This window comes from Photinus pyralis, unplaced genomic scaffold (assembly GCF_008802855.1).
Source record: "Photinus pyralis isolate 1611_PpyrPB1 unplaced genomic scaffold, Ppyr1.3 Ppyr1.4_LG4, whole genome shotgun sequence".
NCBI lineage: Eukaryota > Metazoa > Arthropoda > Insecta > Coleoptera > Lampyridae > Photinus > Photinus pyralis.
Window position 1 is genome coordinate 13,742,880 of NW_022170511.1, and position 14,750 is coordinate 13,757,629.

Below are 14,750 nucleotides of genomic sequence, written 5' to 3' on the forward strand. Positions count from 1 at the left end.
TGTTTTCAGTATCGAAGCAATTATTGACCGTATTTCATCTTAATTTTGCGAACCTTTTTTTATTGATACAGTTAATTAGTTACTAATTTAATTGCGCATATAATTTACTTAGAGTATTTACGTCTCTTCGTTTTTTCGTTTTTTAGGACGTTCCGTAAAATGCGAATAGACCTTTATACGAACAAAAACACCCGCAAATCAGTCTTTTCTACAGAACTCGTACAAAACGGAAATAATTAAAAATATAAAGCGCCTTATGGATTTGAAATGCAGCTGACAGCTGCCAACGCAAAGTTGGGTCTTGGTTCGATGTCGAAAGTTTTCTCCAAAGCCTTATTCGTAATAAACCATAAGCAAACGGAGAAAATGCACTGAACTTTTAAAAATATGCTGCAATTTCTTTGGTTACCATTAGTGAATGGAAAGTTTCCAAATTATGGTGAACCTCAATTCTCAATATTGGTGTATTTAATTTAGCACTCCGTGTAAATATTTTTAAATTCCGTAGTATTGTTTTTACAGTTCCACAGCCGGTACTTATTAACTAAAATTCTCACCTTTTTTGTTGGTTTACCGCCGAGTTAACTTGACACTCGACTAATTTTATGTACCTAGATGCGCGCCGTTAACCAACTCAACTTATCAATTGGACCTAAAATAAAGGACCTATCGCCTAAATTATTTTGCTAAACCAAACGCGTGAGGCGTGACGTTAACACCGCCAACTATCATGCAAATTTTTCTCTTGCGAGCGTGCCAACTTGTCTCTGGTCTCCGCACATCACTTACTCCAGCCGAATCTTATCTCACATTCCACATAAAAATAACTTTGCGTAGTTAAGTAGTCTTTCCTTTGCGTTCAGCTACTTCTCCTGCAATTATAAGAGCTCTGGAAGAAAACGTTTTTTTATTATTCTTGGTTCCGCGTGGGATAATTGTAGACAATGGAGTACAATTTCGATGGCGTGAATTTCGTAAACTGTGTAGTAAATATGGAGTAAAAATATCTTATACAGCCCTTTATCACCCACCGGCAAATCCCGTCGGGAGGGTAAACAGGGTTTTGAAAACGGTAATAGCTTCATACATTTCAAAAAATCAGCGCAATTGGGATAATTACCTCCAACAGGCAGCTTGTGCAATCCGCACTTCGAAGCATGAAGCCACAGGGTGTACCCCTTATTTCATAAATTTTGGTAGGGAAATTAGTTTAGATGGAGGTTGAGAGGCGCAGAAAACAGATAGTGATGAGAATATAGAAATAATTAGGGATCTGGAACATTTAAAAATTAGATCTGGTGCTTTCCAATCTTTGTATGGAGACGTTCAAAATAAATTAAAAATGGTCTATGATGAAATGAAGAAGGGATATAATCTGCGTCGCCGAGAAGTCCCATACTTTGTAGGGCAATTAGTTTGGAGAAGGAACCATGTGTTGTCAGAGGCGGCGAAGTATGTATCCGCCAAACTCGCTCCAAAATATGTAGGGCCGTTTAAGATTAATAAGAAATTATCGCCGTGGACGTGTGAGTTGGTAGATACTGATGGGCGGTTCCAAGGGCGAAGCATCTGAAAATACATTGACGATGACAGCTGAAGGGATTTGGGATTGTGAATCGAGTAAATTTTTCTATTAAGGGCGGGGGGGAGTTGTTAATTGAATAGTTCCATGGCGAGTTTCAGGGTTTGCACAGAAAAAATTTCGGAGAAATTTTCTTAAGTGGGGGGTGTTGTAACGGTTAGTTTAATTTAATAAATAAATAATTTTGTAGAGCTCTTTCGGTTATGAATAAAATTTACAGCAGAGGTCACCATCAGTATTATTTTGGTTATTCTTCCTAAAAATGAAAGAATTTAATCTTTAGGTCGAGGTGTCAAGAAATTTTTGATAGGATTTTGAGATAATTAGAGGAAGGGAAGGCAATTCTGAACAGATTTGAGAGCAGAAAAGTTGTATATGATATACTTTTAACTAGAGTTCCAATTAAGGAAACCGATCGTATTGGATTTTTGAAAGATAGGTACCATTTTTGTTGGCATTGGTCGTGGAATTACACCACTCTTCTTTGGAAGGATTTGGGCAATTTTTCTTAATCTCCAACGTTTCTGTTCACCCGAGGACAACGACCGGTGAGTTGGCCACAAATTTCTATAGGTTCTACAGAAGGGGGTATAACAATTTTAGGGTTGTAATGATAGTCGGTAAAAAACCACAACTTGCATCGTCCTAAGTAAATTGGGATTTAAATCCACGCACGCCATAGCTGCAGGAAGTTAACCGTAGCAGTTCAAGACATCCTCATAGGCGGAAGACGTCCTCCGGAGTGTTCCGTCACCGCAACGGCAGAGCAGGGTTCATCTCTCGGGGTTCGTCCTATCAAAAGAGAAGGTCAGACTATCTATACTTGATTATTAGTTGGGAACTGTTGGTGTAACGTGATTAACGAACTTAGACATAATTTTGGTAATCTAATTGGGGTTTGAGTGAGTGAATTTGAGGTTGTGTTTTTATGTAGGTAATTAGGGGGGGGGGGGGGGGTAAGTAGTAAGTTGCACATACTCACCTTAATTGTTGGTGATTCTTTAGCTGAGTTATTAGGCAGCTCGGATTGGTTTTATAGTACATATAGACTTCATTTTCGACATATTTAGGATTAAAAAGGAATTACTTTAATTGAAAAAACGTGGCCCGTTACAGAGGTCGTAACAAAAATAGGGCAAAATGTATTGTTCAGGATTTTATGGCAATTTGTAATATTTCATTAAAAGCAGAAAAAAAAACGATTGAGTAAAATGTAAATTAAAACCATAATAATTATTTCCTATAGCGCGTTCCTCCAGATGCAATATGGCGCTTATGGACATGCAGTACATGCTTGCCAAATGAGAAACAAACGTGAAAATCAGAACAAGGTAGTTATGTTGTGTATTTCAATCTTATGGCAGTTTGGCATCATTTCGGTGAAGAACAAGGATAGCCTTATAAGAGAGGCATTTAGTCCATAAGACCCCATACTGCATTTTTTTTAAATTTTAGTTATAGTATTTAGAGTTCGAATTGAAATAATAAGGTCATATTTACGAACCCCATATCTATTTCAGTAGGGTGGTAGGTACATAGTTAGGTACCATTGCATTTTTGACTTGCCAGTCACAACGACAAACAGGCAAGCAGTCGGATCCACAAAGACTTCCTCATTCTACGAAAGAAATGCGATTGTTTCGCCCTGTAGGAGCATAAATTAATAAATTTTTACTTTGCATTAAAAAAACATCCCTAACTTATACTTTTTTGAATTAAGTATGGCTGTTTTGAGCAGAATCAGACAGACTAATTAATTTACTACGGTTTCCACTTTAAACGAAGCCACACACTTTACATATTAATAAAATAGCAATAAAAGTAGTTTTTACTGCACAATAACTCGAATATGTTATCAAAAAATCATCGTAAAATAATCCCGATTCATTATGTGTTGCACAAAGGTTTTCAGCGCAACGACTTAACAGCAACGCAATTTCTAATTATCGAATAAAGGTTAGGTAAGAGATGTAAGCATTGCAGGAATGTAAAACAGCTTCCGTATAAGACGACTTCGCTACAAGAAACGCGCGGAACAAATTTTCTCAGAGTCGAAGAAGTTCTAACTGAAAGGCCAGTTCTCACGTAAGACATAAAGTGTATTATTGGTATCTTTATATCAAATACACAGCATCCAATCAGTCAGAAAACAGGTCTGCAACGATGGTCAATCAGGAAGAGCAACCCTCCCAGAAGCTCGCGCGTCTCACGGTTTGTCAACGACATAAACTAACTAGGTATAAGTCCCATATGAGGAAGTGGAAGTGTTTTGCTGTATTTGTATATCTCGTGACAAATTGTTATTTTTATAATTTATAATATACTGCATATCGCAAGCTTCGGTTGAAACCCTCGAACTAGTCTGTAATTAATTAAAGAATTTTGGAATGCTTGGTCATTAGTCGATTTTCGACGTGTTTAATTTAATTTCCCTTAAAAAATGGGCTACCGACGATGAAGTCGTCTAATGTCACAGTTAGATAATTTTCGAACGCTAACAAGTTAATTAGTAACTTCGTTTTAATTTTGAAAAATTATAAGTAATGCCAGGAATTACATAAATCTAACAGAACGTTTGTAGTTCAGTTAATTAGCAGCAAACTAACAAATAAATTATGCGATCGGAATTTTTATGTATGGAGAATGTTAATAATTTTATGCATCATCTAAAAATGTTTCCAAGTCCTGGTACGTACGTAAGTAATTAAGAGGACGTATACATAAACTTCACTTTTGGTAGGACCACTACCATATTTAATTTTGGTTAACGAAACAATTTTAATATCTACACTTAATCAATTCGGTGAATTTATAATTAGGTGGTAATTAAAGTACAAATATTTATGAAGAATTTGTTATCGTGACATGGGATCAATTTGCACTAAATTTCCTATTTTCGCTTGATGAACAGGATTACTCTTAAATGTTGACATCCAATTAAAAATTAGTCGCTGTTACACCTCTTTGAATTCTAAAAAAAGTAGTCAAAGTCGGTGGGAGCAGTGTAACTTGATTGGATTAGACTCACAATAACCATTACATTCTTACAAGCAACGTTTTGCATATACCTAGTACTTTCATTGTAATTTTGATTTTTAAAAAAACTCTCCATAATATTAGCATTTACCCCTGCACATCTACTTTAAAATTATAATGTGACCTGCCCCCCCCCCCCCCCCCGCCGCCCCATCGAGTAACCCATCATTTTAAAGCCCATCAAATTTTCTTTACAAAAATACCCATAAAATCAAATGGTCTGGTATTGCTTATTCAAGTATTCTCAAAACGTACCGACAGAAAAAGTGACGTATATCTAACTTTAGTTGTCAATTTAAATGTATCAAAATTGCGTTTTCAAGTATACAGTGAGTTCTGAAAGTGTAATTCCTATACCTTGGCGACTTTTTTTTCTAACTTACCCCTGCACCCTTAACAATAATAAATATGGCAAAGATACGGAGATTCTTAGTGCTAACAAAACTGCACTTATTAATAGGCATATTCTGATTTAAACTGACAATATAATTTCAAAAGAAAAAAAATCCAAAACTGAGTTCTAACGTAATTACTTTATACGATACAATTTTTTGCACCATTCAGCCAATTTAAAGAAATCGATGGTTTCTCCATGGTACGAATCAGTACCGCCCTTCACGAAAGGATGGTGCCTAAAGGCAGACAATATAGGATGTAACCTCGAACTCAGGAACTCTTTTTGTGCAATCGATCCTGCATTGAATCGCCTGCTTTCAATCAACTTTCTGCTTTCGCATTATAAGTTATTAATAGTTCGCTTTAATTTTGTTTCTTGAAACTCACGTTAACAGTAGATTGTTTTAATGATTAAAACTGACGCTCTTAACTCCTTATTTATTCACTTATAATTGCACAAGAGGTTTGTATTTTACCGACAATTCAACTCATGTATAAAAAATCGCATAAGCCGCAGTGCAATTGTCACTTTGACAGCGGCAAAAGTTACCTGCAACTTTTCCAGCGACAAATGCACTAGTGGTTTTTTCACTTATTCATTTTCGCACCAATTATCGCATTATCCTTTCCCATATGACTAGTTTGACGTCTGTCAATAATTGACTAGTTTGGTGAATTTCTTGTTCGTTAAATTGTCCTGCCGAATTACACTCGAGGTTTGTATTTAAACCGAGTAAATTTGGGTTGTTGCAATTCAAATCTGTTTCCTTTTAGCAATTGGACTCGAAAAACTGTCAACCTAAAAATGCTCCACCTGCGGTGTCGCATTTTTATTAGTTGACAGTTTTTCTCGTCTAATTACTAGGTAACAGATTTTCATTACCTAAACAACCCAAATTTACTCGGTAAAATACAAACCTCTTGTGCAATTATAAGTGAGTAAATTTGGGTTGTTTAGGTAATGAAAATCTGTTGCCTAGCAATAGACGAGAAAAACTGTCAACTAATAAAAATGCGACACCGCAGGTGGAGCATTTTTAGGTTGACAGTTTTTCGAGTCCAATTGCTAAAAGGAAACAGATTTGAATTGCCACAACCCAAATTTATTCGGTTTAAATACAAACCTCGAGTGTAATTCGGCAGGACAATTTAACGAACAAGAAATTCACCAAACTAATCAATTATTGACAGACGTCAAACTAGTCATATGGGTAAGGATAATGCGATTATTGGTTCGAAAATGAATAAGTGAAAAAACCACTAGTGCATTTGTCGCTGGAAAAGTTGCAGGTAACTTTTGCCGCTGTCAAAGTGACAATTACACTGCGGCTTATGTGATTTTTTATACATGAGTTGAATTGTCGCCGGAAAAGTCCGCTGATACTTTCATAATTTTTTTTCTTTCTGAATGGATACACGAAACGTCCGGTTAATTTGTCTCCCAACGAAACTGCTGCGTTCTCGATATAACTAACTGCATCCCTCCTCCATTGCCCTCGTAACGTTTATTTATTGGCCTAACATAATCATAAGCATATTTTAAAATGCGTCACGTACAACACTTTGAATAATTGCACAATGCAAATGACGCTCTAGTAGTCCGAAACCGAATGCACCTACGCGTCCCTAGTCTTTATAACACGCCTACAAAGAGGAGCTAATGAATTAAATAGGTCGTCTTTAATCTTTAACCAAGCAACTTCCTTTCGCCCAATCAAGCAGAAAGACCGTTATTCAAAACACACCATATTTCCAAATCGGTAATTCGCGTTTCTCGGTGAAATCACTATGAGAAATGTTTTGGTCACTTAAAAGGCATTAAGATTATGTTATCGTCCGTCATACTGGCGCCGATAACTTATCCCAAGACCGGTCACGACGCGTCCAGTGGCTACAAAGCGGTATGAGTGCAAATTTTCCTATGTTGAACCAAATTCAAATTTGAAAGTAAAACTTTTGGAAACAGGCACCTGTCACAAGAGGTGAGTACGAAAGATTCTGGATTGGAGGGGCCAGGAGGGGGACAGGACTACCAAAGTATTGTTGAGCTAACAAAGAAATTTTTTATCACAACATATTATACCAATAGCCTAACGCAGAACGTATTTGCATTTAATGGCATATATCTTGTTTGGCAAAGAGTCGAACTTCTCGCCATTGTAAGGTAAATCGTTAGGTATAATACAACTGCTCCATCACAGAACCATATGGCTACTCATGTTTATATGTTTTTTTTTTAATTCAAAATGCACATTTACTGCTATTAATAATAATAATAATAATAATAATAATAATAACGTTTACCTCATGAACACAAATACGCAATGATCTTCTAGATACTGGAATTGAAAGGCCAATAGGAGCAGGTTCAGTTATGGTGATAACACCAAAGTTCTACCTACCGCCTGTTCCAACTCATAAAAACATAATATAGGAAGAAAAGATCCTCAATCACACAAGCAAAATAAAAACTATGTGCTGTCACAATTGATCTCAATTTCCACGTCACCATAAATTAAAAAAATAGATTGAAAGATTAAAAAAATGTAAATGTTACACACTCCACGTTTTGGTCAGCAAAAGGAGTTTCTCCGGCAACCCCCTGGTTATTGTTGTTCAAACTACGTCACCCTTTATGTTTTATTTCATTTATTTTTTACATTAAACGTGGTCACAAATTTAAAATGAACACAATTCTTATTATGTTATCTGAATTTAAGGTGAATGTGTTTTGTATCAGATTTATTTGATGTTAGTTGTGTTTAATTAATCGCTTGTTTACTATATCGTAAAGTCAAATTACGTGTGAAAGGATTCATATGTGTTCATATATGAAAATAATTACATTGTTATTTTAAGGTTTATCTCCGGCCATCGCGATAAGAGTTTGTTATCGCTATGTAAATCTAATTAAATTTCAAGATAAGCAGGTTTCGCCTATAGAAAACGCAGATGTTTAATGAGAAGGAGGAACGGAACTGATAGAGGGAAAAATGTTTTAAATTGCAGAGGAAGACATGAATCATGGCTTTTTTGGCGTTGGGCGTAAATTGTTGTTTGGTGGGGGCTCTTAGTTTATGGCAGATGCAATAGAAGAAAGTTAGATAGTGCTTTAAGAGATTTTATGAATACGTCGTTATAAAAGTTAATTAGAGTCGAGCTGAAGCGTTCATCTACGCTTACGAAAAAGTTATTCGGTGTCTATCACTTAAGTAAACCATTTTTTTGAGTTTTCGCAGTACCTGTTAAAGGGAGTTTTCTCCCATCAAAGAGACAATATTTCATCTGTGATTACAACGAACTCCGTGTAATCTAAATCGGGATTCAAATGCAGTAAAAAAATGAAATTTCAGTTAGTGCCTGTGTTTGTGCGTCCGTTTAAGGAGAATCGCAGACCGGGATGTAAGGATTTATAACACTTTGGGCAAATTAAAGATTTCTTAATTTGACAATCGATAGCTTGTGCGTGGTGCCTGTGTGCTGATCCTGAACGCTATTTTCGTATAAAAGATTTTGTTTGTACCTACCATTGAGTTAGAAAACTAATGCATATTTGATAAACATTTTCCGGTGCAACCTTTGGTCGAAATCACAGTCAATGAAGCGTTGTGAGCACAAAAGTAAATTTCGAGAGCTGTTCTTGAGATATATTTACAAATGTAATATTACCATTTTGCTCGAAGTACCGGTTCGTTTGGAAAACTAAGAAACATAAACTAGGTACCTACAACCTCGCCTACAACATGATAAATGACATGTCTTACCGATGAAAGGAAATGCCCTGTTTCTTCCCTTTATGAGAAATTTTGCATGATACGCAGCTAATCATTCTCAATTCACAAAATTGCGTGTGATAAAAACACTATGCGGCAGTTAGTTATTTATATAAACCAGAGCACAAACCGATCCGAAATTATTAGGTACTTTAAAATGGCAAATTTAATAAAATTTGAATTTGGTGGAAAACTGACAGTGACAGGACCCGCGTTTTCATATGTCAAATAATGTCGGCCAAAATGTACCTTCACGGGAATCTATCCACGCGAGTGGCCTCTATCTGTGGCAATTTCCGTCTACAAAAATTCTTACCCCCTCTACCATTATATTCCCTCCATTAGTTTTCTAACTCAATGGTACCTACCTACGTATGGTTATTTGAGCTGATTGGACAGGGTGGTTTCGTTAATAATTTAGGGAATAATAGAAAAAGTAACTGATCTGTAATTAACCACTTTAACACCATTTTTTCATCCAAAATGAGTCAGGCCAACTTCACACCTTGTATAATAAATTAAGCTGCAATTTAAAAAACAATGTTACAAATGGCTAAGAAGGAAAAAATTTAAAGCACTTTTTTTAAATTGTTTTTGGTGCAAACCCTATCCACCCCTGCCCTCGTTTAGAGCTTGTTCGCAAACTAATATTTGTTGTAATAATCCCGCTTATTTTCTTCTTACCTAATACTGTCAAGTAGGTACGGGGGTCAGTGTTCCTTATACGTTTTATTACATTGCGCTGCTGGTTCAAAACAATGTTTAAATCGTTACATTGACAAAAATAATGTGGATTGTCTTGACCCATAAAATATTACTTGACAATTCACCTATCGACTCGGAGATTAATTTTCCACAGGATGAATAATTATACATGCGTAAATGTGTTTAAAAAATAACGTTCTCCTTATAACATCTTCATATTTCAATGTAGTACATAAGAAATACAATTTACACTTAATGAAAGTTGACAATTTTGACAAAAGCTTACAATTTTAACGACAACCAAACATAATTTTCTGGCGGCACGCTTAAATTGATTAAATATTGCGCGCATTCTGAGGTGTTCCTATCGGGCCCGTAATGCATTGCCGAAACGCGACTTCCATATACGGAAAACCATTTCAAACCTGTAGACTCGTGAATTATCATATTATGCGAAAAAAATGGGACACACTTTCACGACGGATTCCAATTTCTCAAACATCTTTTTAAAACATCCGCGATGTTAACTTACCTCCGTAAATAATAATTAATCAAGAATTTTGGCTGTCGTTAAATTTGCACAGATTTATGTAGGAGATTGTGGCATGACAGAAGCTAATCATTATGCTATTCTTAAGTGACACTGCTTCGTAGATAATCTGAAAATAGAGTGGCGCATTCTAAATTAAAAGGATAATAATGCCTCAGTTAATTAGTATTTATTCGTAGTTACCCTCAAACTTACCATCGGTGGCGGTCCCGTTTTGATGGTCGGGTGCGAATGCAACTTTTGCACATAAAGCAAAAAACCACTCTGTACAAGAGATCATCGCGATCCGGCTCGAAGTACCATGAACGAAGGATGAATTTACCATTGCATGGTTTTGAGGTTTGGATACCACCCTTGTTCACTGTGACACAATGGTTGTGGTGCTTTATTCTTAATTGGATCTTTATATGCAAATTTTCAATATGACATATTATTATGTTTGTGACCCTGTTCCTTTTACGGAATTGTTGATTGCATTATTTGGTTGTGATGTGTGTAATTGACATAATTGACAATTTCTGTTGACTAATTCTGAAATAATGATCAGTATGATTAGTGTGATTACGAAATGTGTTCTACATAATTTTACGTAATAAGTATATTTGCTAATTCTAACTTCAAACTTTAGATATTGTAAATTGGAGAAGTTTTTATGCTTTGCCATTAAACAAATAGATTAAATGAAACTAAATTCATATAACAGAGTCCGCAATCCATGCAACCATCGGAGACATTGAAAATGACAACCGTATAACGTTATATCTAATATGTAAAAGACAAAAAATTCTTATTCAATCACTTTTCTTAATAATAAGCCTAGTTCTTATAGACGCGATTATCCATTATCGCAATTCTTATCATCATTTGTTTCGCACAAACGTTCGTTGAAAATATGTTAACTTTTTGCGAATATTTGCATTTCTATGAAAACTAGGCTATAAGCGTCTAGTAGGGGAGCTAGCACGAAATCCACTGAACGAGAATGATCAAAATTTTAACCGATGGAGTTCCATTTTGCCCTATCAGAGTATGCTAAAATCGATCGTCTGCCGCCTCAGGTCATATGACTTAAGGCGCTGCGGGTACTTCTTGCGGTACCAATTCTGAAAGGTTGTTTTTCGAGAAAATAAGTTATACACCAAATGAAAACGTTGATAATAGCTCTTAAAAAAATATTTAAAAAAATCACGCACATTTGATAACTCCGTAAAAAAACAATTCTTAGTCGGTTTTTCACGAACTTTCTACGGATATAACTAGGTTACCGTTGGATGAATGAAGCTGATTTTTTTTACAGACTGATGATAGGTACTACTAATGACTTAACGGTGTTTGGTTTTTAAATTTTTTGTCTAATTATAATATTATCTTATTATCTCAACACTATAAGATATCTTATAATTAGAGAAAAAATTTAAAAAAGAAACACTCTCATAGTCATTGGCTGTACCTATCATTAGTCTGTAAAAAAAATCAGCTTCATTCTTCCAACGGTAACCTAGTTATATCCGTAGAAAGTTCGTGAAAAACCGACTAAGAATTGTTTTTTTACGGAGTTATCAAATGTGCGCGATTTTTTTAAATATTTTTTTAAGAGCTATTATCAACGTTTTCATTTGGTGTATAACTTATTTTCTCGAAAAACAACCTTTCAGAATTGGTACCCAAGAAGTACCCGCAGCGCCTTAAGTCATATGACCTGAGGCGGCAGACGATCGATTTTAGCATACTCTGATAGGGCAAAATGGAACTCCATCGGTTAAAATTTTGATCATTCTCGTTCAGTGGATTTCGTGCTAGCTCCCCTACTAGTCGAACATGTTCGTAATATTGTCAAAGGAGATGTGCCAGAATTTTAGATTGGAACAAAACAATTAAGCGCTACTAAGTAGGTATCATATCGACAGAAAACCGGGATCTTTCGTTCACCTTCCGATCACGGTCGAGTACGGTAGAATCGTCACTTGATGCGACACCGTTGTTTTTTCACAGCTTGAACGAAACTCATAACTTTGTACTCATATACAGAAACACTCACGAAAGCATATACATTTCCAATGTTAGAACATATACACTATGCAGGGTGTCCATTTTTTGACTGCCACTATGGGAATCTCGATTATCTTAAGAGATAGAAAGTTGCGAATATTCGTGCTGAATCGGACAAAAAAATTAAAATATCTTGGATACTTTTAAAAATATCGCAAAAAACGAAAGTTCTTTTCTAATTTTTTCATAATAAACTAATCGTACTAGACATTTCTAACGGAAACATTATTCAGACACTTTTTATGAAGAATTCGAATATGGCATCCCTTTTTAATACATTTCAAGATGGCAGAGAAGCACTGACATTTTCTTATGGACGCCATTTTGGATTTTAAAATGCAATTTTTTCTTTTTTTGGGAAGAGTGCTTTGGAAAAACAAAACGTTCTTTTGTCGTAAACAAAAATTTGACAGTTTGATCCTACTTCAAATAGCGCCATTTACATTGGTGCCAGTTTTATTGCGAAAATGCATTTTTCAAGTTCAATCAAATATCCAGAAACGTCAGGTAAACTGGGTGTAATGGCATTCGCCTTATGGCGAAAGTATTCGTATACGCCAATATACCTACCCAATGTACCTTATGTTTAATATAACACAACACTAACACATACCTTATTTGGGATATTGGGCCTATTGCATAACCTACCCACTTCTTTGGGGTTGAGTCCCAAAAGAAACACATTGGACCGTACGTTTATTTGGAAAAAGTGCTTGTCTTGATCCCCTCTATCACCCAATTTATTTTACATGCGGTCGTGTAACACCCTGTATACCACATAAACTAATAAGAGGTGTATTTTTTACCTCCAAATGTATCCAGTTTATGGTCGATGCAATGTAAGAGAAACGCAAGATTTAGGTTTATTCTATTACACTTCTACTAACTCTTACTAGCATACGAAGTTTTCTTACGGAAATCATCATCGCGCACATTTATTTGAAAACGCAGGCAAAGTGAAATAGATAAGAAAAAATGTATAGAAAGACCATGGGGTTTTGCAACAAATTCTGCGACGGCATGTGTCTGTGTAAACTTGGTTACGTGTTATAAGCATTGAAAGGTATTGCAGACGCCATCACGGAATCGGAACTTAATATTCAGAATGTCGTAAACGACTGAAGATAGACAATTTATTTTCTACATATTTTTTCGTGCCTATTTCGGTTTGTCTGAGTTTTGAATTAAATGCGCGCGATGGTAATGTTCGTAAGAAATCTGTTGGCGATAAATGTTGAAAAAGAAAACTTTCACTTCATTTAAAATTAGTATTTTATTGTCTATAGTGGCGTTTATTCATCTATAGACTAATGATGAACTATACAAATTTCCTTGACATTTAGCTATAATTTCACATATTAAGTCGACAGTTCTGCCATAAAAGAAATAAACCAAAGCTCTATAAAATTAACAAAAAGTACCAACAATACTAAACAATGCTCAACAATAAATGCAACAAAAACAAAATAATACGTACAACTAAATTTAGATCTATTTCACCTTTCCGAGAAAATAACACAAGAACACCATCCAGGTGTACACTTTGAGAACGGAAAAATAAGTTTCGCATCTTTAATGATAATTTTCACGTTTTTAATAACATTAAACATTCAATTTTCCATAAGACTTAAATAAAAAAAAAACCATTGCAACAGAATGCATAACACACATGGCATTTTTCTTACATCGGTATTGGTCGAGAACATTTACTATTACGTTAATTATTATACACAATGGACTAGTTTTAATAATCTTCCTTTGGTCAGCGCGTAAATCTACTATACAGCAATAAGAAAATATACACAATAATTTATACTCTGCGTTGTATACTACTTAACTTTTCTAAATTATAAACAAGAAATATGAGGTTTAGTTTTTCATTTTGGTCTCATCCAGAAACGCACACTTTCATAAACTAACACCCAAAAGCGCGGTATAGGTTAATGGAATAATATTCACAGATACAACAAGGGAAGTAGACAAAAACAGCAGTAACAAATTATTCAATCCGTTAGCGAGATTTGAACAACAATATCACTTTGCCACTTCGCAATGTGTTAAAAGTATACTACAATATATAAGTAAATGACTAGGCTAGATCTAGAGAATTTATGTTAAATTTGAAAGATCCGTCGTCCGCCATGGAGCGGTTTTCCATAGCTAAAGATCTAGTTTCCCCTTGGATTTCCTCCAATTCGCTCTCTTCCAAAAGGGGAACACCTGGTGGAAGTTTAAGTTGGTATCGCGAATAGTGAATGTGGTACTTACCTTCGGTGTTATGAACGGAACTAGTGTCGAAGGAGGCTAAGCTGCCACAATGCGCTCTGCAGGACGCTGATTGTGAACCACTATGGGAGGACGCCGTGTCTAACGTTACGGCCGTGGAACCTTCAGATGCGATCATGGTATCGGTTGATCCCATCGGATCACCCCCTGATCGCGTGCTGTTAGAATGGGATACGCTGAAATGTATGAAAAAAAGTTAGGTGACACTGTCATTTTAAGATTCCCTTCTTATTAAAAGTTTCTACCGTCCGGATAGCTACCAAAAATCTGTCATCAAATTCAACAAGTCAGATTTTGTCATCAACTTCAGTGTTATAAAGAACAAATGAAGTTTCCAGGCGCTTATTTAAAAAAAAGTGTAAATAATTTTAAG

General features: G+C 35.5%; 1 protein-coding gene across 1 annotated transcript in view; it reads right to left on the reverse strand.

Moving 5' to 3' along the window:
* Nucleotides 1-13,349: 13,349 nt before the first annotated feature.
* The window catches only part of LOC116167653 (sushi, von Willebrand factor type A, EGF and pentraxin domain-containing protein 1-like), a 55,015-nt gene continuing 53,614 nt past the window's right edge, over nucleotides 13,350-14,750 (reverse strand). Inside the window, exons 6-7 of the mRNA XM_031483085.1 lie at nucleotides 14,360-14,553; nucleotides 13,350-14,311 (exon numbers count right to left, since the gene is read on the reverse strand). Coding sequence (XP_031338945.1) covers nucleotides 14,181-14,311; nucleotides 14,360-14,553 — 325 coding nt within the window. The 3' untranslated portion in view covers nucleotides 13,350-14,180. The remainder of the gene's footprint in view (nucleotides 14,312-14,359; nucleotides 14,554-14,750) is intronic.